A 25,860-nucleotide genomic window follows, 5' to 3' on the forward strand; every position below is an offset into this window, starting at 1 on the left:
CCCTGGCCACAGCAGAGAGCTGGCCTGGAAGAGGGGCAACCGGGACAGGATCGGTGCCCCGACCGGGACTAGAACCCGGTGTGCCGGCGCCGCAAGGCGGAGGATTAGCCTAGTGAGCCGCGGCGCCGGCATCATTAACCTTTTTTATCAGACTTTTTTTGAAATGTGTACCAGTAATTCCTTTCTGTTGTCTCTGGTTTTATCACATTTGTCCATCCATTCACTTGGCTAATGGACGTTTGGATTGTTTCCAGTTTTGGGTGTTTACTAGTAAGCTACACACAACATACAAGTCTTTGTATGGACATACTTTTGTTTTTCTTGGGTAAATATATAGGCATAGGATTGCTGGATATGTGGTATAGGTTTTAATGTTAGCCATTGTCATAGGTGTGTAGTGTTACGTCATTGTGGAATTTTTTTTTTTAAGATTTATTCATTTTATTTGAAAGAGTTACACAGAGAAGGAGAGGCAGAGAGAAGTCTTCCACCCTCTGGTTCACTCCCCAATTGGCCACAATGGCCAGAGCTGCGCCGATCCAAAGCCAGGAGCCAGGAGCTTCCTCTGGTCTCTCATGCCGGTGCATGGGCCCAAGAACTTGGCCATGCTCTACTGTTTTCCTGGCCGTAGGAGAGAGCTGGATTGGAAGTGGAACAGCCAGGACTTGAACCGGCACCCATATGGGATGCTGGCATTGCAGGCCGGGGCTTTAGTCTGCTGTGCCAGAGCGCCAGTTCCTTTTTTTTTTTTTTTTTAAAGACATATTTATTTGAAAGATCTAGAGAGAGGGAGGGAGAGACAGAGGTCTTCTATCCTCTGATTCACTCCCCAAGTGGCCACAACAGCCAGAGCTGGACTGGTCCAAAGCCAGGAGCCCTAGCTTTCTCCAGATCACTCAAGTGGATGACAGGGGCCCACGGACTTGGGCCATTCTCTGCTTTCTTCCCAGGCACATTAGCAGGGAATTTGGATTTGAAGTAGAGCAGCGGGGAACCCATGTGGGATGCTGATGTTGGGGGGGGAGGGGGATTTACTGCTATGCTATAATGCTGGCCCCGATGTTTTACATTTTGATGAGCTCTAATTTATAGGATTTTCTCCTTTCATTTTTGCTTTTTGTGTTTTATTTAATATCTTTTGTCTTTAATGTCTTTTATTTAATATCTTCACTTACCACAAAGCCACACAGATTTTCTCTTGTGTTTTCTTCTAGAAGCCTTGAGTTCTTAGGTTTTACATTGATGTCTGTAGTTGAATTGTACTGAGTTTTTATGCTTGGTGTAGAATATGGGTCAGACAATATTTCTTATATGTGGATGTGAAGTTCTACAATCATTTTGTTGAAGTGACAAAACATAGTGACGGTATTTGGTGCAGTGGTAAGTTGCTGCTTTGGACACCTGTGTCCGTACCTGAGTGGGTGGGTTGAGTGAGGGGCAGCAGCGAAGCTGGGAGCCTGGAACTCAATGCGGTTTTCCTACGTAGGTAGCTGGCAGAAACCCAATTACTTGAGTCATTGCACTGCCTCCCAGGGTTGACATTAACAGGAAAGGAATCAGGAACTGGGGTTGGGGATCCAGCTGAAGTACTCTGATGTGTGACATTCAGCATCTTAACCTCTAGGCCAAATTCCTGTCCCATTTATGTGTCAGTGGGTTGCTTCTCTCTTTGGAAGTTGTCTTTCCTATGGATTGGTTCAAATTTTTCTAATCCTGTCAGGGAGCAATGGTAGATACTGTAATGGAAATGTCTCTTACATCTCCTAGGAGCAAAACACTGCTAGCTAGGGCCTATAGTAAGCATTTGTGTAGGGTTTTTGGTTTCCTGAAAGGGAAATGGGAGTAATAAGTGCAAGTGAGAGTGGAAAGATTGGTGGTGTGAGGTTTTGAAGATGTAGGCATTCTCTAAAAAAATGTTTTCTAGCTCTGCTTTGAAATATTCACTTTTTGTTGATGTTAGCTTTCTGGTCCTATTCCAGTTCACATACCGCAGTCTTTATGGTAATATTTCTCATATATGGAGATAATTATCTCTTAAGACTTGTGTGTCCTTCTTTACATTTCTTTGGGCAGAAGAGTGTGGTCTTACTGCTCCCCAAAAGGCTACCATGGCTAGGCCAATGCCAGGAGCCAGGAACTCTCCCATCTTTGTCTCCCACAACAGGGGCTCAAGTACTTGCGCTATCTTTTGCTGCTTTACTGGGAGCATTAGCAGGGAGCTGGATTGGAAATAGCTATATAGGATGCTGCCATTGCAAGCAGTGGCTTAACCTGCTGTGACACAATGCCAGTCCCAGACTGCATTTCTGTGGAGGGATTCCAGGTGGTATGATGGTCTCAACTCTCATGTCTTAATTAAATTTCTATCAGGTTTATACCATGGCCTCAGATTTTACATTTCTAAACACATTTAGGTGTTTGGATTTTACTCTACATAGTATAGTCTACACATGATTCAGGAGAGTAGAAGATTTTTGAGGAAGAACTAAAAAGTCAATGGGAGCGGAAAGAAGAGCACAAATTCCAAGAGATGTTTGAGTTGTTAGGATTTCACAATTTGACAAAGCCGGGAGAGAGAAAGTCACTTAGTGTGTAAGCTTCCAAGTCAAGTAGGTAATGATGCTGTTAGGTGAATTGGTTTACTTAAGAGGTCCTGTGTAGATGTAAAGCACATGGCTAAAAATATAAAATATGAGTCTATGGTAGAGACTAGACATAAACTGAGGTGGATACAAGAGCTGAAACCATTAGAATACCTGGAATTGCCAGGAGAGCAGACAGAACCTTGAGGATGTCTTCATTTTGAAAGGAAGGAAAGTTGCCTTATAGAACTCTTCTAGAGTTAAGAGGGAGGTGATCAGCAGTGATAATGCAGATACATGGAGGAGAGAGAGGGTGGGATATTGGTCATTGGATTATTGAGAATTATGAATTTCTAGAGAATTTTATTCAAGGTAGAGCTGCAATTTTTTTAAAAAAAATTATTTATTCATTTGAGAGGTAGAGTTACAGACAGTGAGAAGGAGAGACAGAGAGAAAGGTCTCCCGTCCGTTGGTTCACTCCCCAAATGGCCGCAACGGCCGGAGTTGCGCTGATCCGAAGCCAGGAGCCAGGTGCTTCTTCCGAGTCTGCCATGTGGGTACAGGGGCCCAAGGACTTGGGCCATCTTCTGCTTCTTCCCAGGCCACAGCAGTTAGCTGGATTGGAAGAGGAGCAGCCTGGAGTCGAACCTGCTCCCATATGGGATGCCGGTGCCGCAGGCAGAGGATTAACCTACTGCATCATGGCTCTGGCCCCGAGCTGCAGTATTTGAGATGGGAGTAGTGAAGAAGAAAAACAGATGCACAGTTAGTAACTGAGGACAGAATATGATTAATAAAGTGCCATGATAAAGGCTCAGAAAATTTAGAGAGTTTGAGCAAAGAATTATATTCTATTGAGAAATCAGGAAAGATTTTCTAGGGGGACAGAGTTTTAGCTAGGCCCAAATGAATGAATGGGGTTTCAGTCATTACAGGTAGAAAGGCATGGAATGAGTAAAAGTTCCTTGCTCCTTTTAACAGAATTCTAGAACCTTGGTATTGGAACAACCTAATCTTACTTTTTTTTTTGGACTTACTACTTGTTTACTGTATTTCTACTAAATTGTACAGTTAGTCTTTGGAATATTTATAGCTACTCAGGAAGTACCTCTGTTTGATATGTGAACAGTCCTGGTTATTATTGTTATATTGAAACTGAAATCTACCTTCCTGTAATTTCTATTCATTACATTCAATCAGAGCTGCCAGTACATTTTAGGTAGTGTGTCTATATTAATACAGTCTGAGATTGTTTGCTTTGAAGGCAGCCTCATTAGAGAAGTAATTCTTTTTAACTGAAGAGTAAGCAACAACAACAACAAAAGACATATCTTACTTAAGAGTTCAGGTTCTAGTCAAGGGAGGAAAGAGTGTAGCTTTGGTTGAGAGTTGTGTTTTTTTTTAACTAGATATTTTGAAATTAAAATCATATGAAGCCCAACATAATTTTCTTTTGTATCTTACTTGTTTATATGTCTTATTTCTTCTTCTGTTCTTCTCTCAATGTGTTTGATTAAAAGATTCAGAAAAAATGGTGACTGTTGAGGTAGAGCAGCCCCAGAAAGCTGGAATAGATGTGCTTCAGGATCTAGTTTACGCACATGGGAAGGAAACATTTTTATAAAACAGGAACAGATAGAAAAAGAATGTTGATGAAAATTCACAGTGAGTTTCTGAGGGATGGACAGAGTTGGAAAATAAAATAAGTTGAGTCTCTAAATTAGTTGAGGCTATATCAAGTGAGGGGAATGATGTAATCATGTTGGGATCTGGATGAATAGTGTTGATAATATTTTTAATTAACAAATAAAAGGCAGTTTGTTCATGAGACAGCCTGTGTCTGTCTAGAGCTGATGTGCCAGAGAAAATTTTACACTATGTATTTCTTTTTATTTTTTTATTTTTTTTTATTTTTAACAGGCAGAGTGGACAGTGAGAGAGAGACAGAGAGAAAGGTCTTCCTTTGCCATTGGTTCACCCTCCAATGGCCGCCGCGGTAGCGCGCTGCGGCCGGCGCACCGCGCTGTTCCGATGGCAGGAGCCAGGGGCTTCTCCTGGTCTCCCATGGGGTGCAGGGCCCAAGCACTTGGGCCATCTTCCACTGCACTCCCTGGCCACAGCAGAGAGCTGGCCTGGAAGAGGGGCAACCGGGACAGGATCGGTGCCCCGACCGGGACTAGAACCCGGTGTGCCGGCGCTGCAAGGCGGAGGATTAGCCTAGTGAGCCGCGGCGCCGGCCATACACTATGTATGTATTTCTGCGTAGAAGTCATTTCCCTATTTTCAGATGTCACTAGAAGAAGTCGGGTCTGATACATGGAATTTTATTTCCTCTAGGAAGGTATTAGTCGGTAACATTTTCTCTTCTCCTTAAAGGTGCTAGAGCTAACCATCTTGTAAAGATTGTTTTGTCCATAAGTATCCTTTAGTTTTGGCTGTCTTTGCGGGCCTCCGGATAGTCAGTTTGACCAGATCTCTTAATTTATAAATTAGGAAATTGAGTTCTGGAAAGGTCTTTTTTTTTTTTTTTTTTTTTTTTAATGGCTGTAGATAGATAAAAATTTCTAACTCTGTATTCATAGTTTTATTTTGATATTTTTTTTAAAAAAATAATGGACACACAAATTGAGGAATTGCTTACCAGATCTTTGGGTACTTTGCCATGAAGAATAAAAATGGTAGGTTTCCTTTTAGTAATCACAGTTTTCCCTTTCTCTTAACCTCCTTATAGTTGGCTGTGCATGAATTACAAACACAAATTTTATATTTTCCAAATCTTCCCAAACTACCTTGTTTGGTGGTTCACCTATAATCTGTCCCAAATACTTCTTTGTTGTCATTCTTTACTTACTGAATTAATCTCCTTACTCTAGGGAAGAAAATGGGGAGATGAGCAGATAATTGGAAGGTGGGTGAGATGACAGTTGTTTTTAAAGAATCACATGGATTAGCCTGTTATTATTTAGTGGATAAGTAAAGTAGTGACTTGCTTTTTACTTTTGTTTTTTGCTGTATTTTTTCTCTGATATCCTCACTTTCTGATTGATTTTCATCAATTAATTATATTTTAGCTCTCTAAATTCTGAGCCATTTCAAATCAGAGTTATTGTAAAGAAGTAACTGATCTGTAAGTACTATGTAGTTATTTGAGACACCATCTCTGAGAAACAGTTTAATTTTGTTTCACCACCCACTATGGGAGCCACCTCTAGCACCTTAAACAAAAATGTACTATGGGTAGCCTGCTTGAATGGCTGTTCAGATTTTACCAGGTTAGCGTTGCCTTCTCTCATTTTTTTTTTCTTTTTAAAACATTTATTTTATTTATTTGAAAGAGTTATAGAGAGAAGTAGAGACAGAGAAAGAGGTCTCCAATCTGCTGGTTCACTCCCCAGATGGCCGCGACTGCCGGAGCTGTGCCAATCCGAAGCCAGGAGCCAGGAGCTTCTTCCTGGTCTCCCACATGGGTGCAGGGGCCCAAGGACTTGGGCCATCTTCTCCTGCTTTCCCAGGCCATAGCAGAGCTGGATCAGAAGTGGAGCAGCCGGGACTAGAACTGGCACCCATATGTGATGCCAGTGCTTCAGGCCAGAGCTTTAATCTGCTGTACCACAGCACCGGCCAACCTTCCCTCATTCTTAAGTTCACTTTTCAGGTTACCTTGTTTGAATGTTATAATAAAAGTAATTAATGAGGCCGGCGCCATGGCTCAACAGGTTAATCCTCCGCCTTGTGGCGCTGGCACACCAGGTTCTAGTCCCGGTTGGGGTGCCAGATTCTGTCCCGGTTGCTCCTCTTCCAGGCCAGCTCTCTGCTATGGCCCGGGAAGGCAGTGGAGGATGACCCAAGTGCTTGGGCCCTGCACCCGCATGGGAGACCAGGAGAAGCACCTGGCTCCTGGCTTTGGATCAGTGCGATGCGCCAGCCGCGGCAGCCATTGGAGGGTGAACCAACGGCAAAAAAAAAAAAAAAAAAGGAAGACCTTTCTCTCTGTCTCTCTCTCTCACTATCCACTCTGCCTGTCCAAAAAAAAAAAAAAAAAAAAAAAAGAAAAAGAAAAAAAGTAATTAATGCAATAGATATATTATTAGCCACTTCTTCTGCCCTTCCTGTCACCAGTCTAAATTGATGTTGTAATGGCCATCATACTTGAGTGACTGTGTATACATAATGACAATTTGAAGCCTCTTGAACTTTGCTGTAATGAATCTTTACTATATTTCAACCTTTCTTTACATATATGAATTCTGAACCTTTTTATTTTTGTTTCAAAAAAGAACTAAATATGTACTTTATGTGATAAGATATTTGAGATACAATGACAATAGTGTTAACTGTAGACAACTTGGACATACAAAGAAAGAAGAGGAAAATGATATTCCTCAAATTAAGAAATAATTCCTAATATTTTTGTAATTTAACAAGTTGAAAATTATTTTGGACATAATATTTTATGTAAAAGCAATTTATTTTTTATTTTTATTTTTTGACAGGCAGAGTTAGGCAGTAAGAGAGAGAGACAGAGAGAAAGGTCTTCCTCCCGTTGGTTCACCCCCAAATGACCACCACGGCCAGGACGATGCGCCGATCTGAAGCCAGGAGCCAGATACTTCCTCCTGGTCTCCCATGAGGGTGCAGGGCCCAAGCACTTGGGCCATCCTCCACTGTCTTCCTGGTTATCTAATTGCTTAGTTTTGCCACTTTTTTTTAAATAAATATTTTTATTTATTTATTTGACAGGTAGAGTTACAGACGGAGAGAGAGACAGAAAGGTCCTCCCTCCGCTGGTTCACTACCCAAATGGCCACAATGGCCGGAGCTATGCCAATCCGAAGCCAGGAGCCAGATGATTCCTCCTGGTCTTTGGTGCGGGTGCAGGGGCCTAAGCACTTGGGCCATCCTCCACTGCTTTCCCAGGCCACAGCAGAGAGCTGGACTGGAAGAGCAGCAACCAGGACCAGAACTGGTGCGCATATGGGATGCCAGCGCCACAGGCGGAGGATTAACCTAGTGCCCACAGCGTTGGCCCTGCTACTTTTTTTTTTATATATAAAGATTTATTTATTATTTATTTGAAAGGTTTTTTGTTTTTTTTGTTTGTTTGTTTTTGTTTTTTTTTAATTTTTATTTGAAATATTCACTCTCCAGTTGGCTGCAAGGACTGTAGCTATGCCAATCCGAAGCCAGGATCTAGGAGCTTCTTCCTGGTCTCCCATGCTGATGTAGGTGCCCAAGGACTTGGGCCATCTTCTGCTTTCCCAGGCCATAGCAGACAGCTGGATCGGAGTGGAGCAGCTGAGAAATGAACCGGCGCCCCTATGGGAGGCAGGCAGCAACTTTAACCTGTGGCAGGGGGCTATGCACTTGGGCCACCTTCTGCTGCTCCCCAGATACGTTATCAGATAGCTGGATCAGAAGTAGAGCAGCTACAACTGCATTACAGGCAGTGGTTTAACCTGCTGTGCTGTAACATCTGGCCTGACAGCGCCTCTTGTAGTTGGATACCAGCTAATTGAAAAAAGTTTGGAGTGACATACACCAAGTATAAAAAAGGGTTATTTCTGAGTACTGAGTTTACAGCTGATTATTACTCATTCTAGCATTCTGAAATTGGTATAATTCCTAGGAGAATGCAGACAAATCATAGTGCTTTTCCATGATTGATATATCTTTATGTCCTGATTTATGCAGATTAAGCTGTCTCTTGGGATAATCATATCTTGTATTTTGAGTTCCAGTTGCTCTTCTGATCCAGCTTCCTGCTAATGCACCTAGGCGATGGGAAGATGGCCCAAATATTTGGGAGACCCAGATGGAGTTCTTGACTCTTGGCTTTGGCCTGGCCCAGAGCTGGCTGTTGTGGGCATTTGGGGAGTGAACCAGTGAATGAAGATCTCACTGTTGGTCTCTCACTCTCTTTCTCTGCTTTTCAAATAGAAGAAAGTAAATATTACTTTTCTTCTTTTTATCTCTTTTTATTTATTTTTCCCCAGAAACCTTTTATTAAAGGTGTACAAATTTCACGTATGTCTTAAATAGAACTTTAGGAGCATAGTGATTCTTCCCACTGTAGCTGCACTCCCACCCTCCCTCTCCTATTCCCATTATTTTTTACTAAGATCTATTTTTAATTAACTTTGTACACATAAGATTAACACTGTACTAAGTAAAGAGTTCAACAATAGTATGGAAAAAAACTTTCTCAATAGTCAAGACAAGGGCTGTTCAAAGTCATCACATCTGTCAATTTCACTTCTGTAGATTACCTTTTAGGTGCTCTAATAGTTCGCACTGATCAGAGAGAACATATATAATATTTGTCCTTTTGGGACTGGCTTATTTCACTAAGTATGTTTTCCAGTTTGATTCATTTTGTTGCAACTGACAGGATTTCTTTTTTCTCCCCCCCCCCCCTTTTTTTTTTTTAACCACTGTATGGTATACCATGATGTACCTATCTTTGACAGACATTTTGGGTTGTTGGTTCCAAGTCTTAGTTAATGTGAATATTGTGAATTGCCTTGCAGTAAACATGGGGTATGGATAACTCTTTCATATGCTGATTTCATTTCCCTTGGGTAAATTCCCAGGAGTGGGATGGCTGGGTCATATGGTAGGTCTATATTCAGATTTCTGGGGCATCTCCATACTGTCTTCCACAGTGGCTGTGTACCAGTTTGCATTCCCACCAACAGTGGATTAGGGTACCTTTTCCCGTACATCCTTGCCAGCATTTGTTGTTTATTGATTTCTGTTTGAAAGCCATTTTATCCGGGATGAGGTGAAACCTCATCGTGGTTTTGATTTAAACATTTTTTTTTTTAAAGAAAACTTACTTCATGGTGGTTTATAAAGGTGGCATTTTAATCGTTATATTCTTGTGTTTGTTCCCTCAGCATTTGACATTGTGCAGCAAAGAAATGGTTATGGAGAAGCCCAGTCCGCTGCTTGTAGGGCGGGAATTTGTGAGGCAATATTATACTTTGCTGAATAAAGCTCCAGAATATTTACACAGGTAAAATTTTTAAAGATTATTTAACATTTCGAGTTGTTTTTATTCTCTTGAGTATGACTACATATATTTTGCCCTTGTCTCATAACTTGATATTTGTAAACATCTCTAACCATATCCAATATTTTAACCATTCATTGGCTAAAACTATTATTCTAAGGTTTTCTTACTGTAGCTCACAGTGCGAGGAGAGCATTTTGTGTGGTGTCCTGATACATACACACACGCACTCACTCACCCATACTCTTTTCATATGCTCTTGTCTTTTATATTTGATTTTAAAAATGTACTGGGTTTGACCAACTAATGTGTTCCATAATGTAATTTGAAATCAACTGTTTAATTAGCTTTTTAAGTTTTTGTAAACAGTGTTAGTAAATGAATCAGTTAAATGATTATTCTTGTGAAAATTTTTATTCTCATCTGCAAAATAGTAGTATTCCTTGGTAAAAAGGTGACAGTGGCCTTGTTTATTACTTTGACAAGAGTTCTTTAGGCCTACTTTTTTTTTGATATGGAAATGAAAAACTTATATTGAGTATTACTGATTTTTCTTTTGGGTGTGCCTTAGCAATTAGAAGATAATGAGCTCTTGTAAGAATTAGGTGGTTAAAATGACTAACTTGTTTTATCTGTATAAAGTTAGATTTTGCCATTTGCCCTGCACTATTAAGCATATGTATAATATTCTCTGTCTTACCTGGAAGAAGCTCTTGGCTCCTGCCTTCAGCCTGGTCCAATCCTGGCTGTTGCAACCATCTGGGGAGTGAATCAGTGGATGGAAGATATCTTTCTCTCCCTCTCTCTCACCTCTCTCCTCTCTCAACTCTGACTTTTGGATAAATAAATAAATCTTTAAAAAAATATATTCTGTCTTAGTCCGAGAGATATTTTTATATTTACTCTTTATTGTCCTTTTCTAAGTACTTTTATATAGGTATATCACCTCATGTAATCTTCATGACTATCTAGGAATATGAAGGTACTTCTGTTATCTCACTATACATATCCAACTGCTGAGCCTTTGATTAGTAAGGATAGTAGTAATTCATCCAAGATCACTCAGGAAATAAATGAATTGTTATAGTCATTATTCAATCCCACTTCTGATGTGGAACTCATCTGTTCTATTCTGTGATGCAGTATATATAAAGTATAACTAACATATTCTCTTCCCCTTCCAAAAGGAAAACAACAACAACAACAACAACAACAACAACCCTGGGGTGGGTGTATGGGCATAGCGATTAAGACATTTAGATCCCTTATCAGAGTACCTGGGTTCAAGCCCTGGTACTTCTGATTACAGCTGCTTGCTAATGGGTACCCTGTTAGGCAGCAGGTGGCTAAAGTAGTTGGATTCCTGCCAGCCACATGGGAAACATGGATTGAGTTCCAGGCTCCCGGCTCTGGCCTGGTTGTTGTGGTCATTTAGGGAAGGAACCAGTGGATGGGAAGGGAAATCTCTGACTCTGTCTTCTCTCTACTTTTCAAAATAAATGCTCAGAAATAAAGATGTTCTTGTTGACGGTGTCTATGAGGGAATTGGGGACAGAATGTGAAAACAGGGGCTTTCAGTATCTGAAATTTGGTCTTTTTATATTTATTATTAGCATTTAAAATAAATAAATGAATGTGTATTTGAGAGACAGATAAAGAGAAAGAAATCTTCCATCTGTTAGTTTATTCCCTAAATGCCCACAACAATCAGGATCCAAGAACTCAGCCTGGGTCTCCCATGTGGGTTGTAGGTACCCAAGTACTTGAGCTATCACTTGCTGCCTCCTGGTGGTACACATTAGTAGGAAGCTAGAATCTGAAGCAGATATGGGACTGGAATCCAGGAGCACCAATATGGGATGCAACTGTCCCAAGCAGTGTATTAACAGCTAGACCAATATCCACCTCCCACCCCCCACAACTTTTTATTTATTTATTTGGCTGATAAGAAAAAGCAAGATTTGAAAAAAAGAATCTACAACATTAACAGCATAGAATTCTGTTTTATACCTAGGTTATTTAGCCATTTACCTCTTAATCAAAATTCAGGTTGTTTTCACTTGTTATAAACAACACTGTAATTAATATCCTTAAATATACATTTCTAATGTATGTTGCTTGTTAGTTATATTCTTATATATTAAAATCCTGCAAGAACTATATCCAAAATACTAGATATAGTATAGATGCTGGAATCAGACTGTCCACGCCTGGCTTGATAGGTTTATGACCTTAGGGGGGAAGTTAATTTAACCTCTTCTTGCTCATTTAGATACTAGCATTTATTTTGTGAGGTTGTTAGAAGATGTAATGCACCCAGAACATTATTGGCATAGTGGAAACTCTTACATGTTTTATTTATTTATTTAAAAAATCTTTTTATTTTTCCCCCAAAGAAACCTTTTATTTAAGGAATTTAGACATCATGCATTTCGTAAGTACAACTTTAGGAATATAGTGATTCTTCCCACCATATGTGCTCGCCATCTACTCTCCCACCTCTCTTCCTCCTGTCTCTCCCCTTCCCAGTCCCACTCTCCACTAAGATCCATTTTCGATTAACTTTATACACAGAAGACCAACTCTGTACTAAGTAAAGAGTTCAACAATTTGCATGGTAAAAAAAAAAAAGCAAAAAAAAAAACCATTCCTCAACTAGTCAAGACAAGGGTTCAAAGTCATTACATCTTCAAGTTAATTTCACTTTTTTTTTTTTAGAAACTTAATTAACTTTAAAAAAAAGAAGTATAAAAATATTTTAAAAAATTAAATTCTAAAGTAATTGATTTTTTTTAAGGAAGCATCCAAGTATGATACATCTTTTGGAAGCACTTAAGCATAGTTATAATACAACTCTTTGAGGACAGAGGTCCTGCATGAGAAGTTAGTTCACAGTGACTCTTGTTATTAATTTAATAATTAATACTCTTAAGTGACGTCAGTGACCATCCGAGGCTCTTGACATGAGCTGCCTAGGCTATGGATGCCTTTTGAGTCCACAAACTTTGTCAGTATATAGACAAGGCCATAAGCAAAGTGCAAGTTCCCTCTTGCCTCCTTCTTTGATGACCACTTCTTTCCATTGGGGCCTCACCCACAGAGGTCCTTCATGTAGGACATTTTTTGCCTCAGTGTCTTGGCTTTCCATCTTACTTGTTTTATTACAATAAGTGCTAAACTCTATAAAAACATGAACATTGTATCTTTTTTTATTTTTATTTTTTTTACTTTTGACAGGCAGAGTGGACAGTGAGAGAGGGAGACAGAGAGAAAGGTCTTCTTGCCGTTGGTTCACCCTCCAATGGCCACCGCGGCTGACGCGCTGCAGCCAGCGCACCACGCTGATCCGAAGGCAGGAGCCAGGTGCTTCTCCTGGTCTCCCATGGGGTGCAGGACCCAAGCACTTGGGCCATCCTCTACTGCACTCCTGAGCCATAGCAGAGGGCTGGCCTGGAAGAGGGGCAACCGGGACAGAATCCGGCGCCCCGACCGGGACTAGAACCTGGTATGCCGGCACCGCTAGGCGAAGGATTAGCCTGTTGAGCCACGGCGCCGGCAAACATTGTATCTTTGATAACCTTAATTTAAAAAGATGTTAATTCTAATTGCTAAGTTTAGGTAATGCCAGAGAAAGACTATAATTTATCATATATTTAAGGGCAGTATAAAAATATTAAAAAAAATTAAATTCTAAAGTAATTGATTTTTTTTAACCTGATCTCTGAATTTGTTATTTTAAATATAACTTTTAATATAAGCCTTTTGAATTAATAACAATTTGGAGCTCTGGAGAGTGGGGAATTATTTGGGAGCAATGGATTACAAAACAAATTTAGATAAGTGCATTTTTGTATCAGAAAAAATGTATGAAAGATGTGATAAGAATTAGATGAGAATGTAATGATTATTACATACACTAAACATTCTATGTGCGTTACACTCATTTAATCCTTAAAACAATCATATGAAACAGTTACTGTTCTGGTTTTGTAACCAAGGAAACTGAACTTAGAGTTAAGTAACTTGCTCAACATTCAACAACTAGTGACATAGCTGGGCCTGGAACCTAATGTGTTTGATATGTGGACCTCTTACCTCCTAGCCTTCTCTTGAGAATTCAGCATTAATCTTTAATTATTGGTGGTTTTGCAGGTTTTATGGCAGGAATTCCTCCTATGTTCACGGTGGTGTAGACGCTAGTGGGAAGCCCCAGGAAGCGGTTTATGGCCAGAATGTAAGTACTATGTCATAAGGATTTAGATTTTTGTTTTTGTATGTTAAGATAGAGATTTCAAAAGTAGCCTTCTTGTGCCCATGGATTTTTTTTTTTGGCAGTATGATCATCAGTAACTGGAATTTATGTATCAGTAGTTATCTAGAGTGCTCTTGGTTCTTAAACATTCATTTTTTTGTAAACTGTGATACTGCATTGAGATGGATACAGTGGAGAAGATGGGATGTTTTATATCTTTTTTTTTTTAAAGATTTCTTTATTTGAAAGTCAGAGTCAGACTGAAAGAGAAGGAGAGGCAGAGAGAAAGAGAGGTCTTCCATCTGCTGGCTCACTCCCTAATTGGCCGCAACGGTCAGAGCTGCGCTGATCCAAAGCCAGGAGCCTCTTCTGGGTTTCCCACGCAGGTCTAGGGGCCCAAGGACTTGGGCCCTCTTCTACCGCTTTCCCAGGCCATATCAGGGGGTTGGATTGGAAGTGGAGCAGCTGGGACTTGAACTGGCGCCCATATGGAATGGCAGCACTGCAGGTGGCAGCTTTACTTACTATGCCACAGTGCTGGCCCCATCCTTGGTATCTCTTATACGTGGAATACTTAAGACAGTTTATTAAGTTTGTATACCCGTGGTTGAAACTATGTTATAGCAATGCACGGAAATATATGCTTCTTAGGACTTGAAAGGAAACCTTTGGAGAGATGTGGGACTTGACTTTACCAAACAAGAAGAAATTGGAAGTAGAAAAAAATGCCATCAGCATGTACCAAAGTAAAGTAAAATTAAGTGTGAGGTCAAGGATCAGTCAGTACAGTTTGTGAGAAGAGCTAAATGTTTATCAAAGAAAAGTAGGAGAAAGCTGTAGAAAGCTATAGAAAGCACAACAACAGGGAACTGTGATATCTTACATAGAGAGGTGGCATGTTGAAAATGGTGATTTAGAGGCCGGCGCCGCGGCTCACTAGGCTAATCCTCCGCCTTGCAGCGCCGGCACACCGGGTTCTAGTCCCGGTCGGGGCACCGGATTCTGTCCCGGTTGCCCCTCTTCCAGGCCAGCTCTCTGCTGTGGCCAGGGAGTGCGGTGGAGGATGGCCCAAGTGCTTGGGTCCTGCACCCCATGGGAGACCAGGATAAGCCCCTGGCTCCTGCCATCGGATCAGCGCGGTGCGCCGGCTGCAGCGCGCCAACCGCGGCAGCCATTGGAGGGTGAACCAAAAGCAAAGGAAGACCTTTCTCTCTCTCTCTCACTGTCCACTCTGCCTGTCAAAAAAAAAAAAAAAAAAAAAAGATGATTTAGAAATATCAGTCTGGCGGTGGTGCATAATAGCATAATGGGAAATGGATTCAAATGAAACAGATTAAGTTGTTAACATGTTAGAGTTTAGAGGCAATCAGTGAGGGCAGGTATACAGCATTTTGTAGGTAATGAGTAATCACATTTCCCCCCCTCTTCCTTATAAAGGATATACACCACAAAGTGTTATCTTTGAACTTCAGTGAATGTCACACTAAGATTCGTCACGTGGATGCTCATGCAACCTTGAGTGATGGAGTAGTTGTCCAGGTCATGGGTTTGCTGTCTAACAGTGGACAGCCGGAGAGGAAGTTCATGCAGACCTTTGTTCTGGCTCCTGAAGTAAGTTTCCGTTTCTCTTAGCTTTCATTTATATAATTTAATTTGGCTCATATACTTGGTTGAATTGTCTGTTTATTCTAATAGGCTTAGGTTTGCATATTGTTATTTTAAAGAAGTTTTTTTTGGGTCTATTGAAATTTATTTGGGTTTGTATACAAGTGTGCCTTGACTACTTGGGGATTAAGTCAGATAGTGATACAAGTGTGTAAATGGACATTTAATTACAGCAATAATCAACAATAATACAAAAGGTATATTTGTATGTCTCAAAAGTTACTTTTTTAAAGACTTATTTATTTATTTATTTATTTGAAAGGCAGAACCACAGAGGGGATGACAGAGAGTAAGAGGTCTTCCAGCCACTGGTTCACTCCCCAGATGGTTGCAACTGCTGGAACTCTGCCAGGCCCAGAAGCCTGGGGCTTCCTACAGTTCTACACGATTCTGGGGGCCCAAGGACTTAGGCTATCTTCTACTGCTTTTCTAGGTGCATTAGCAGGGAGCTGGATTGGAAGTGGAGCAGCCAGGGACTGAGCCAGTTGCCCATATGTATGGGATACTGACGTTGGCAGGTGGCTGCTTTATTGGCTACCACCATAGCACTGGCTCTTTTCTATTGAATATTCATTTTGTGAGGTCTGATGATCCTTGAATGATCTTTTTAGAGTTTACTTTATATTAACATCATAACATGATCTACTCTGGGAAATTATATTGATTGCAAAATATATATTAAGAAGGAAATTATGTATGTCATGTGATTTGTTCTTTTTATTTAAGCCCAAATTTATAGACATTTATGGATTATTTACATGTTATTTTCCTATAGGGATCTGTTCCAAATAAGTTTTATGTTCACAATGACATGTTTCGTTATGAAGATGAAGTATTTGGTGATTCTGAACCAGAACTTGATGAAGGTGAGGTTACTTTGTTGATAGAAGGGTTCTACCAGTACTTTTAAGGACACTTTGATTTCTATAAGACTTAGAGAAATTTGCATCTACTTTTTTTTTTTTTTTTAAAGATTATTTATTTGAAAGAGTTGCAAAGAGAGAGAGAGAGAGATCTTCCATCCACTGGCTCACTCCCCAGTTGGCTGCATCGGCCAGAGCTGTGCCGATCCAAAGCCAGGAGCCAGGAGCTTCTTCCCAGTCTCCCATGTGGGTCTAGGGGCCCAAGGACTTGGGCCCTCTTCTATTACTTTCCCAGGCTATAACAGACAGCTGGATTGGAGTGGAGCAACTGGGATTCCAACTGGTGCCCATATGGGATGCCAGCACTGGAGGCTGCGGCTAAGCCACAACGCCCACCCCAATTTGCATCTATTTTAATTGAGTCAGCCTCCTTTACTCCTTATTTTTCCTCTTTGTTACAAAAGATATAGATGTTCATTATATGAAGTTACATAAAAAGCAGACATAGGAAGTGAAAAATTTTCTTCCATCAGTCTCATCCATGTTTGGTGCTAACTACAGAATTGCTTTGGATCCTGTACTTAACATTTTTATAGAAATGGAATTATGCTGACTCAAATCTTTTTTGCCCTTAATATATCCTTGTTGGCTGTTCATTTGGTGGCTTTGCAATAATTATTTTAATAAATTTCCCACTGAAGGGTACTGGATTCTTTTTCTTTGTTTTTCATTATTGCCATGTTTACATCAGTGTGACAAAGGAAACTGAATTAGAGTATAATAAATACCACGCTTCAGTCTGCTTATCAGTTTTTTGAGAGAACAGGGAATAGTGCAATTGAATATCTTTGTGAAAACTTTACCAATTTTCTTTTTTTCTATCATACCAATTCCTTAAACATGAAAATTTTTATCTGAAATTATGTAAATCTTCTTTGCAAAAAATCTGTGATATATTATTTTATTGTCAGAATCAGAAGATGAAGTAGAAGAGGAACAAGAAGAAAGGCAACCATCTCCTGAACCTGTGCAAGAAAATGCGAACAGTGGTTATTACGAAGCTCATCCTGTGACGTAAGAATAGTTGTTTGCAAGGTTAAATTTGGTCTGAACTGTAAAGGAACTTTTGCAAGGTGGTTTTTATTCTAAGAATTATTGTTAGAAATAAATTATTGATAAAACTAGCTATTTAGGTCTATTTCTCCCTTTCCCCCCCTTTCTCTTTCTGCATACATATGCAAAAACCTTAAACTTCAGAAATAAAACTTTACACAGAAAATTGAACATGGTTTGTACCAAACTAGTTTTCACTTATTGATAATATGGAGTCTTTAGTGAGCATTTTATTATAAAATGTGGGGCTTATAGTTAACATGAAGAAAACATTGTCAGTAGTCTAGTTTTCAAGTGGTGTCATTAAAAGAATTGCTTGTAAATAGAACTGTTTATGAATACTGCTCTTTTCTGCCTTCTAATTTTTATTGAAATTTTTCTAGAAAAAAGTCCTATAAATGAATGTTTTATATTAGTTGTGTCTAAGAGATTGAAAAGGAATTGAATTTCATCTTATTTGAACTGATCATTTTACTCATACTGAAAGGAGAACTAAATATTTTATTGCAGTAATGGCATAGAGGAGCCTTTAGAAGAATCTTCTCATGAGCCTGAGCCAGAGCCAGAATCGGAAACAAAGACTGAGGAGCTGAAACCACAGGTGGAAGAGAAGAATTTAGAAGAATTAGAGGAGAAATCTACTACTCCTCCCCCTGCAGAACCTGTTTCTCTGCCACAAGAGCCACCAAAGGTTAGATCAGAGAAACTCTTCAGACCTTTGCCATCACTTTGATATTTGGTATCAGTAATGAAGCATGTGTTAAATTATTTAATACAGTATTCTGCTTTTTTTTATGTATATGAAAGAAGCTGTGAGATCTTTGTTATACTGAGGAAAATTTAATTTTTCCCCTAAAAAATTAGCACTAATTGTGAATTTTATAACTTAAGATTAATCTTTGTATGCAAGGTTTGATAACTTACATGCAATTTTTTCGGGTCCATGTGTGAGGCTATTAGTTGCTGTTTGATTCTCTATGAAATTCTCTAAGCACAGAAGCACCAGGAGTCATGGAATATCCCAACTACCAGAAAAAGAAAAATTGGTCTGTAATTAAAAGATACTTGTTTACTTGTTTGTAGCTTAAATGAGATCAGTTTCCTTACTTATACCAATTAAATCTTGGAAAGATGAGTGACACCCATAGTGTATCATGTAAGCTTACCTAAAACTTCTTTTATCTTCTGTAAAGTAGGTTAAAGTATTTTTGGGTAGTGAGAGATTTCCTTGTTCAGTTTGTTAATGTCTGTTTAAGTTTCCAGCTAGTACTCTCTTCTTTCCTATCTTTCCCCTCTCCCCTTAACACCATCACACACCCTGTCTTTCCCTAAAAGAACAAAGAAATTGGTTCTACTAGGCTTATATATTTCAGCATGTTGTTAGTGGTTTTGTTTGCCACTTGCTCATCTATTTAGAGTATGTAGGCACTTGCTTGTGGATTTATTTAATAGCTCAGTCAAAACAAGAGTCATAAATCTTGCATAATGAGATTTTGAAAGCAGGCACATAGACTGGCATGTGTGTGTGTGCCTTTCTTCTAGGAATCCTCCAATATAGAGCAATAGTTTAGAAATGAAAAGAAAATATATATTTGGAAGTTTCCCTATAGGAATGTTGGTGGTTTTCCATGATTAGTAGTCTAGGTTTGTTGCATTTCCTGCAGGCTTTCTCCTGGGCTTCAGTGACCAGTAAAAACCTGCCTCCTAGTGGTACTGTTTCTTCCTCTGGAATTCCACCCCATGTTAAAGCACCAGTCTCACAGGTAACCAATCTGTGAACACATTGGATTGTATCCTTGTTACATTGCCAACTGCTTATTTTTTTATACTTTTTTTTAATGAGTCAATCAAATTATGAATTAAATATACAAAAATTGTATTAAATGTCAGTGCACCCACTTTAAGTGCTGAATCTCCATTCATCATCTACATAGGTGGTATTTGGGGTTTGGGTGTGTGAATACAGATTAAGTTGGTTTTATCAGTATATAATATTGTTATTTAAAAGGCTTCTTAGAGTAGCAAAACATGTTCCTTTTTTTAAAAGTTCTAAATTTTATTTACAAAAATTATCTTAGGTAAGAAATTGGAAAGGCACAAACTAATGTGACATTTTAAAGAATCTTTTTTTTTTTTTTAATGGAAACTTTAAAAGAAAATACACTGCCTCAGCTCTCTCTGTAAGCGGTTCACACCATTTAATTGAAGCCTGTACCAACTTATGACTGTAGTGTTCACATTAACTGATCATTCCAGTATTCTGCTTTTTGTCTGTTTGTCATCTTATCCATTTCAGAACTTTCAAAAAATGTGAAAATAAGACAATGGCCATCTAATATATTGTTAGGTACAGTTGAGGGTTAACTAAATTCTAATTAAGTTTTAAGGTACAGCTACTGGGTGTCCAATTCTTTTCCCTTACATTTGAGTTAAACTTCATTTCACTAGAAAATTTACACTTTAAGTGGTTAAACATCTTCTATATGCTCTAACAGTCAAAACTGAGATTTGTTTTTTAAATAACTAGTGCTTATTAGCCACTTTGTAGTATACATTATAACCAGCAACATAATAGAATACACAGTCCATTATACATGTTTTTGTGTGTGTGTCTGTTTTTTTATTTCCCAGTTATTCAGGAAATGATGGTTACTTTTCAATCATAAAACAGAGTTCTGTCTTAATGAAGAAAATCAGTTTGTCCAGTATTGTTTGTGATTTTCACCCCATATGAAGACCTTATAAATGACTTGTGGCTTTTCTTCTGAAACCTTCATTTCTTACCAGATTTCAATTTGGAATCTTTGGATTGTTAGAGAGTTGACTACATTTATTTTAAATAGTTAAAAGTTAGTGCTTATTGTGCCTTTAATGTTTACCAGGCATTGTGCCTAAGTATTTTGTATTCATTCTCATTTGAACCCTCACAACCAACCTTTGAGGAGCATGGTTACTGTTTTTATCATTCTAGAGAGAGGAAGATTGAGGTCTAGAGTCACTCACCCGTGGTCAAGACAGCTATGGAATAGGCTTTAAATTCAGATTTGGATACCAGGCTCCCTGGATGAATCATGCAAACTTCTGCCTTCTTTAGCTCCTTGTTGGAGGGTAATGTAGATATCTGTATTAAGGATTGCCTAAATCAGATTCTAGTCTATTGTTCAGGAAAAGTTATGCATCCCAAGTTATTTTAAGCTGTGACCTTTTAAGCTATTTTTCAAATTGTAGGAAACTAGGTTGTATTTTCCATTCCTGCTCCCTTAAAACAATTTTTACTAAAGTGTTGAAAGTTTTAAAGTTTAAAAGAACTTTCTGATCTCTCTTTATGCTGCTATATCTAAAGTGGATTCCTATTTTCCACTTCTTTTAATAGCTCTTCAATTTTGTTTTGTTATTTATGTAGCATTTTTATTTCATACATATGTAACAAGATTACTGATGAAAGTAAATCTAATTCTAGGATTTTGGTAGGCATTAATTTAGAAGTAGGTAAGTTTTTTTTCTTGGTAAATTGGAAATTAACTAGTTCATCTAAATAGCTTATGTTTAATTGAAAAGTTTGTTTATCAGTTGTGGTTACATCTGCTTTTATTGACTTGATTTGATGGTTCATTTTAATTTCATATTCTGTTGACTTTCATTTTTGGGATTTCTTATTTTTTCACATGTTCTGGTTACAAGGAACTAATTTTAAGGCCCTAATAATAGTAGGCGGCATAGTAGCCATTCTACCTGTTCTGAACAACTAATTTAATCATGAAAATCAGGCCTGAAAGATTGTAAGTGCACAACTGGCTTAGTTGACATATGATAATTGGTTATTGAAAGGTACATTGTTAGTTTTTTGGTGTTACATTTTACATGCACTGACATGAAATATCTGAAGTCAGGTTCCCTGATCAATGGTTTGAATTATTTGTAAGATGTTAGAAATTATTTAAATTCACCTGTTTTTAAAACCTTCAAGAATAAGACCTTTTTTTGTTGTTGTTTTTGTTGGTTACTTATAGTTTTATTTGGTAATTTTTAAAAAATTAATTTAAATTAGTCAAAGCCAGGGCATCAAGTTGTTTAATAAACTTTGGATTGAATGAGACTTTGTACTGAAATTTTTAAATACAAGGGACATTTATGCTGCTTTTACTTCTGGTTGTACACTAGCCTCATTAAACTTTGAACAGAATATCTCTCCTTTGATTCTGTTTAATATTCAAACTGAAATGTAATGTGTGTTTAGATTCCCTTAGTGAAATTTCTAAATAATTGCCTTTTTCAGGCATCACATTTTAGGTCAAATTACTGTATGGGATTGAAACCTAAATATAGATAGCAGTGGTCTTGGGGATGTTATTGCATCTCCTTATCAGATACAGAATATTCTCCTACATATTTTGGGTCAGAGAAATAAAAATATAACTTAATTTTAATTATAAGTGAACAAACAGTTAATGAACATCTGTGCTTAAAATACTGCTTGGTTCTTTGGGAGAAGTAAAAATATGAAATTAGACATGATCCTTATAGGAATAAATAATATAAATAATGAAAATAAGAGGGTTAAAATTCTTTTTTATTTTATTTTATTTTATTTTTTTTAGTTTTTGACAGGCAGAGTGGACAGAGAGAGAGACAGAGAGAGGTCTTCCTTTTTGCCGTTGGTTCACCCTCCAATGGCTGCCGCGGTTGGCACGCTGCGGCCGGCGCACCGCGCTGATCCTATGGCAGGAGCCAGGTGCTTCTCCTGGTCTCCCATGGGGTGCAGGGCCCAAGTACTTGGGCCATCCTCCACTGCACTCCCTGGCCACAGCAGAGAGCTGGCCTGGAAGAGGGGCAACCGGGACAGAATCCGGTGCCCTGACCGGGACTAGAACCCGGTGTGTGCCGGCGCTGCAAGGCGGAGGATTAGCCTAGTGAGCCGCGGCGCCGGCCAAAATTCTTATTTTTTAACTAATGGAATTCCAGAACACGAGAAGCAATTTCATCTTGAGGGAATTGGAACATCTTCATGGAAGAAAACAACTTGGGAAGGCCAAGCAGATCTGTTGAAAACTGCTAGTGTAGGAGTTTTAATATACCTTTTAGTTAACAGTGGCTGAAATAATTAACAATAAATCATCATTAAAAGAAGCATAATTTTTATATTAGAATTTGTCTTGCAAATTACAATATCCAGTCACATAAATGATTAAAGAATTTGAGCCACACTTTGACTGCAGGCCCCGAGATGATCACCTATAAAGACAAGACTGAAATTACTAGCTTTCTGATTAGAGTAGATGTTCTCCATGTCTCTGCTGAGTGTTTTCAGTATTCTTTGATGGTTCATATGTTTTGTCTCTTTCTTGGGCCATAAATATCTGGGCAGTAGATGGCCTGAGGAGGTTGGGACTACTGAAAATGCTGTAATATTAAGGGGAAGGGTAATCGCAAATGTGGATTTAAAAAAAATTTAAAACAGTTGCTTTAATATGTTTAATAAATAATTTAAACAGAAACTATGGAATATTTAATTTATACAGAAATTATGGAAGGCATCTTAAAATGTCTAGTTACCCTGTCACTCCTACCCCAAGATATAGTTAGGAACATTTACTTGAAGGAGAGGGGTCTGAACTTTAAATGAATGCATGTTTTTCTTATAAGGAAGAAAAGTAGGAATCTAAAGGACTTCCCTGAGTTCTTGACTTGCTGCATACAAATTCCCAGAAGTTCTTGTCATGTTTTATTATGTGCATTTAAAACTAAAGGTGCCCTTTCTGGGTGCTAGAGAAAGCTGGAATTGACTGCTTTAAACTATTAAAATACTGATTTTGAGATAATGGAGCGGGGTTGTAGGAGCTAATATCTGGCACTGAACATTTAGAATGGCAGCAAACTAGATATTTTTGTCTTTGATAAAGATGGCTTTTACTTTTGTTTATGTATTTACATGAAGTGGCTCATCCTGCATTTTTGTGATTTTTTTTTTTTTTTTTTTTTTTGATAATAGTACCTTTTATACTGTTCTAGTGTGGGTGTAACTTTGAAAACAATGTGATTGTTAAGAGCAGCTTATTGTGAGTTACACAGCCTTGAGTGGGAAGAGAAAAATTACTCTACAGTCCTAGATTGGTACAGAATATCAAAACTTATTTTCCACATACATAAAGACATTATGTTAAAGATATTGTACATATTACATGCCTGCTAGTGATTTGTTTCTAGTTGCTTGCATTGGTTTTTTTCCTATAGAAGTATTGCTTTATAGTGTGTCTTTTCCCTTACATTTTAGCCAAGAGTTGAAGCTAAACCAGAAGTTCAATCTCAGCCACCTCGTGTGCGCGAACAACGACCTAGGGAACGACCTGGTTTCCCTCCTAGAGGACCAAGACCAGGTGAGTCAGCCCCTTTATAGCCATTACTATTTAGTACTTGGAAAGTTGGAGAAGAATGACCATTAAAAACGCATGTGTTTTATCCATGGATCTTTGTAATATCAAATTCCGTTAAAGATGTGAGTAACCTGATGAAATGCAGTCTAGAGCAGAAAAACCAACTTTCCAGGGGAGGATTGGTTGATTTACTGTGGAGACCTGTATTTTGAAGGTGTGAAGACAGACAAGTTTTATGTGGTTATTGTCACTGGTTTTTAAAAATTCTAAACCGAGCTGCCAATAACCTAACTCTCTTACTTAGCACTCTTATCTCTTCACAGATAAACACTAAGCACACCCTGATTCTTCTTATTTTGATTGTCTTAGGTATTAAGTAAGTTGCCATGATTTTTGACTTGTTTACATTGTTAGCTAATATGTAGTACTTCTTAGCTTGCCTTTGGGAGGAGGTGGGAGATAGTATTCATCAAACTCAGCCTGTTATTCAAAAACAAAAAAAGTAAAATAAGCAATATGTTACTAAAACAAAAGTCACAGTTGCTGGGGGTTTGTCCTAGCTATGCTCCTGATTAAGTAAATGATGTTGATCAGCTCCCTTAAATTCTGAGCTTCTCTTGTGCCATTGAATTATATAAATTTTTCTCATAATACGTGTCTAAATGCCTCACTGTGTTCATTGTGTAATTGGAGGATCAAATAGAATTATTTATGGTAGAGTAGCCTAATATATATGAAAGATACGTAAGTGAGATACTACTGCTATGAAAATTTACTGACTTGGCTATAATGTCATACAACCAAACATTTATTTTATGAATTCGAAAAGACTAATAAGCAAATAATAAGAAAATCTCAGTATATGAAATGTATTGATTCCTGGATAATGGCAATAGTTTGCATAAAGAAGAATACATGTAGTACTAATATTTGACTTGTGTAATCAAATCAGTAAGATATAGAAGAAGAGACTTTAGTAGTCTAGTCAGTACCCTCACTTTACAGGTTAGTGTCATGTTATTCTCTAACTAACCTACTAATAAGAGATAACTTCTTTTCTCTTTGCAAGGAGCTCAACTTGATTTTACTAAACTAAAACAGGAATATCAGTATTAAGTGGTTTTTACATTTATTGCTTTGAACTAGTTTTTTTATGACATTGTAAACTTTAATTCCTGTTCTCAGGCAGGGGAGATATGGAACAGAATGACTCTGACAACCGTAGAATAATTCGCTATCCAGACAGTCATCAACTTTTTGTTGGTAACTTACCGCATGACATTGATGAAAATGAGCTGAAAGAATTCTTCATGAGTAAGTGGTTTATTTTACTTCTAAATTAAAATTTCAATTTTTTGAAAATTGTTTTAAATAAGCAGAACCTACATAAAACACTTTTATAATATAACCAGTTTATATTTACTACTTTTAAAATTTTATGTATTTGAGGGGCTGGCACTGTGGCGCAGCAGGTTAACGCCCTGGCCTGAAGTGCCGGCATCCCATATGGGCGCCGGTTCTAGTCCCGGCTGCTCTCTTCTGATCCAGCTCTCTGCTATGGCCTGGGAAAGCAGTAGAAGATGGCCCAAGTTCTTGGACCCCTGCACCCGCGTGGGAGACCCGAAGGAAGCTCCTGGCTTCAGATCGGCACAGCTCCGGCCGTTGCGGCCATCTGGGGAGTGAACCATCAGATGGAAGACTTCTCTCTCTCTGCCTCTCCTCTTTCTGTGTAACTCTGACTTTCAAATAAATAAATAAATATTAAAAAAAAAAAAAAAAATTGGCCGGCGCCGCGGCTCACTAGGCTAATCCTCCGCCTTGTGGCGCCGGCACACCGGGTTCTAGTCCCGGTCGGGGCACCGATCCTGTCCCGGTTGCCCCTCTTCCAGGCCAGCTCTCTGCTGTGGCCAGGGAGTGCAGTGGAGGATGGCCCAAGTCCTTGGGCCCTGCACCCCATGGGAGACCAGGAGAAGCCCCTGGCTCCTGCCATCGGATCAGCGC

The 25,860-nt window shown here is 38.7% G+C and overlaps 1 protein-coding gene across 2 annotated transcripts in view; it reads left to right on the forward strand.

Moving 5' to 3' along the window:
• G3BP2 (G3BP stress granule assembly factor 2) overlaps nt 1-25,860 on the forward strand; it is a 38,116-nt gene that overhangs the window by 8,309 nt on the left and 3,947 nt on the right. Inside the window, exons 2-10 of one of the 2 annotated variants that reach the window (XM_062198663.1) lie at nt 9,480-9,598; nt 13,748-13,829; nt 15,285-15,458; nt 16,288-16,378; nt 17,347-17,449; nt 17,999-18,179; nt 19,153-19,251; nt 23,760-23,862; nt 25,045-25,173. In XM_062198663.1, coding sequence (XP_062054647.1) covers nt 9,504-9,598; nt 13,748-13,829; nt 15,285-15,458; nt 16,288-16,378; nt 17,347-17,449; nt 17,999-18,179; nt 19,153-19,251; nt 23,760-23,862; nt 25,045-25,173 — 1,057 coding nt within the window. In that variant the 5' untranslated portion in view covers nt 9,480-9,503. The remainder of the gene's footprint in view (nt 1-9,479; nt 9,599-13,747; nt 13,830-15,284; nt 15,459-16,287; nt 16,379-17,346; nt 17,450-17,998; nt 18,180-19,152; nt 19,252-23,759; nt 23,863-25,044; nt 25,174-25,860) is intronic. The other variant, XM_062198664.1, reaches the window with a different exon arrangement.

This window comes from Lepus europaeus, chromosome 8 (genome assembly GCF_033115175.1).
Source record: "Lepus europaeus isolate LE1 chromosome 8, mLepTim1.pri, whole genome shotgun sequence".
NCBI lineage: Eukaryota > Metazoa > Chordata > Mammalia > Lagomorpha > Leporidae > Lepus > Lepus europaeus.